At 32.9% G+C, this 2,743-nt stretch overlaps 1 protein-coding gene across 1 annotated transcript; it reads left to right on the forward strand.

The window, feature by feature from the left end:
• The first annotated feature begins 356 nt into the window (after positions 1–356).
• Positions 357–1,931, forward strand: LOC110643533 (trans-resveratrol di-O-methyltransferase-like). Its single transcript, XM_021795944.2, has 2 exons — positions 357–1,194; positions 1,473–1,931. The coding sequence occupies exons 1-2, from the start codon at positions 418–420 to the stop codon at positions 1,773–1,775; spliced, it is 1,080 nt and encodes a 359-aa protein (XP_021651636.2). The 5' UTR covers positions 357–417; the 3' UTR covers positions 1,776–1,931.
• Positions 1,932–2,743: the final 812 nt, after the last annotated feature.

Consider the following 2,743-nt stretch of genomic DNA (forward strand, 5'->3'; position numbering starts at 1 on the left):
TAAGAGGAATCAAATCCCTTCACTCGAACCAACCTCCGTTGTTAGTTTATGGCTAATTTAATGTAAATTATAAAAATAAAAATATCTTTTTATTTATATTTAGTTGATTAGAGTTTAAACTCAAAAATCTAATTTAATATATAAGTAGAGAGCGACGTGATTTGAAAGATACCGAATTAACTTGCTAGTATGGAATAGGTACCTTTTTAGTTTTATTTTATTTTTAATTCACTGTATTTATATTTTATTACTTTTATTATTAAATAAATCAATATTAATGATAATTTATTTTAGTAAAAATAAAGTTTCCTGTAGATCACCACTGCCACCGTTCTCTTTCTATAAATAGTGTGCTCAGTTCGGTGTTGCAGGCATCTCATCAAAATATAATAAAAACCACCTTCACAGATCCTGAAGATGAGTAATTTAGCTGATGGAAGGCGTAACGCTGAGCTACTTGAAGCTCAATCACTTATATGGAACCATATTTTCAATTTCATCAACTCCATGTCCCTCAAATGTGCAATTCAATTAGGAATTCCAGATGCCATCCGCAACCATGGCAAACCCATCACCCTCTCTGAGCTCATTGCTGCTCTAACTCGTCTCCACCCAGCCAAAGCCAATTGTATCCCTCGCCTAATGCGCATTTTGGTTCACTCTGGTTTCTTTGCTCGAGCAAAAATCAGCCAAAATGATGAAGAAGAAGGGTTTGTTCTCACTAATGCATCCCAGCTCCTTCTTAAGGATCACCCTTTGAGTGTGTCTCCCTTCTTGCTTGCCATGCTTGACCCTTGTTTAACAAGACCATGGCATTATGTGAGCACTTGGTTCCTAAATGATGATCCTACTCCATTTGCTACTGCTAATGAGAGGACAATTTGGGAATATGCTGCCCATGAACCAAATTTCAATAATCTCTTTAACGAAGCTATGGCTAGTGATGCACGGCTGGTTATGAATGTTCTGATCAATGAGTGCAAGGGGGTGTTCGAGGGGTTGAAATCATTGGTTGATGTTGGTGGTGGAACAGGAACAGTGGCTAAAGCCATAGCTAAAGAATTCCCTCATTTGGAATGCATCGTATTTGATCTCCCACATGTGGCGGCTGGTCTTCAAGGCACTAACAACTTGAAATATGTTGGTGGCAGCATGTTTGAGGCAATTCCACCCGCAGATGCAATTTTATTGAAGGTAACCCCTCTCCCTTTTAGTTTCATCCCCTAACTAATTTCACCCCCTAACTAATTTCACATTTTTTTTAGTTGAAATATATTAGCGACTAGTCTGTCCTGAATACGATTCCAATGTCATACCAAAACAATCAAGAATCAATCTATAATTGGTAATATATAGTTGCTTAAGCACCTAACAACAGCTGCATCTTAATTGAAACTTTACTTGTTTAATACAGATGTATTATATATATAAAGTTTAACAACTTCTGATTTTGTGTTGCTAATGACAAACAGTGGATTATGCACGATTGGAGCCATGAAAACTGTGTTAAGATACTGAAGCGATGTAAAGAAGCAATTAAGGGCAGAGAAGGGGGAAAGTTGATTATTATAGATATGGTGATGGAGACGAAGCAGACAGAGGATCATGAGTCAAATGAAACAGAACTCTTGTTTGATATGCTCATGATGGTCTTGTATAATAGTCAAGAGAGAAACGAGAAAGAATGGGGTCAACTATTTTCTGATGCTGGCTTCGGTAATTATAAGATCATCCCCATGCTAGGTTTAAGATCTATCATTGAAGTTTATCCTTAATCTCGCAATTGTTCCATGCATTTCCATGCATGGTATCTATATTCATTTGTTGTCAAAATAATGTATCACCTCTGCAGGCATTGATAGAGAGGTGTTTAATTTATGCATAAATGTTGCGTTTAGTTTGGGAAGAATAATATTATCCCATATTATTAATTCGATTGTTTCCATATATTATTATGTTCTTTGCTTAATTTTTTAGATCAAGTTTGAAGTATGATCTCTACATTTCAATCGCTCTGTTTACGAAAAATTTTAATTTATCATTGATTCAAGATACAATATAATTTTATAAATCAGTTATCATGCATATTTTGTTTTAAATTTACTATTAACCAAGTCTTGATAAAAATTTTCCTTATTTATATCCTTTAAGTAAATACATCAAGCACATTACTATTTCTTTTATATATAATGAAAAAATCATTAAATTATTAATGACATAAAAATTAAAGGAAAAATTATGATTTAATCTCTCTACTTTAATGAAACTAACTTGGTCTATATATTTTAAAAATTATAATATTTAGTCCCTGTATTTTATTTCTGTTAAACTCTTTAGTTTCTTCGTTAATTTTTCTACCAATTAGTAGATTTTAATGTTAGTCAAATTACTGTTTAATTCTTCTATTTTTGTGAAACTCGTTATTTGGTCCCTATAGTTTGAAAAACACTATTATTTAGTTCTTCTATTTTAGTTTTGTAGTTTGAAAAAACACAACATCTTGAAAAATATATTCCTAGATGAAAATGAAAATTTTTCTTGTGAAGATTAAATTTGAATTTGTATTTTTTTTTTTAAATTATTCAAGTGTTTTTCATTCAATTCACTAAGAACACAATATTTACTCCAACCCAAGCCCAGGGAAAAGAGGATTCAAACCCTAACAATACAGAGCCTTAGTCTAAATGAGTATAATCCATTCTCCATCTTCAACAGTAGCCGCTGAAACTCCTCCATCCATAGC

The sequence above is a fragment of the Hevea brasiliensis genome, chromosome 10 (assembly GCF_030052815.1).
Source record: "Hevea brasiliensis isolate MT/VB/25A 57/8 chromosome 10, ASM3005281v1, whole genome shotgun sequence".
Lineage (NCBI taxonomy): Eukaryota > Viridiplantae > Streptophyta > Magnoliopsida > Malpighiales > Euphorbiaceae > Hevea > Hevea brasiliensis.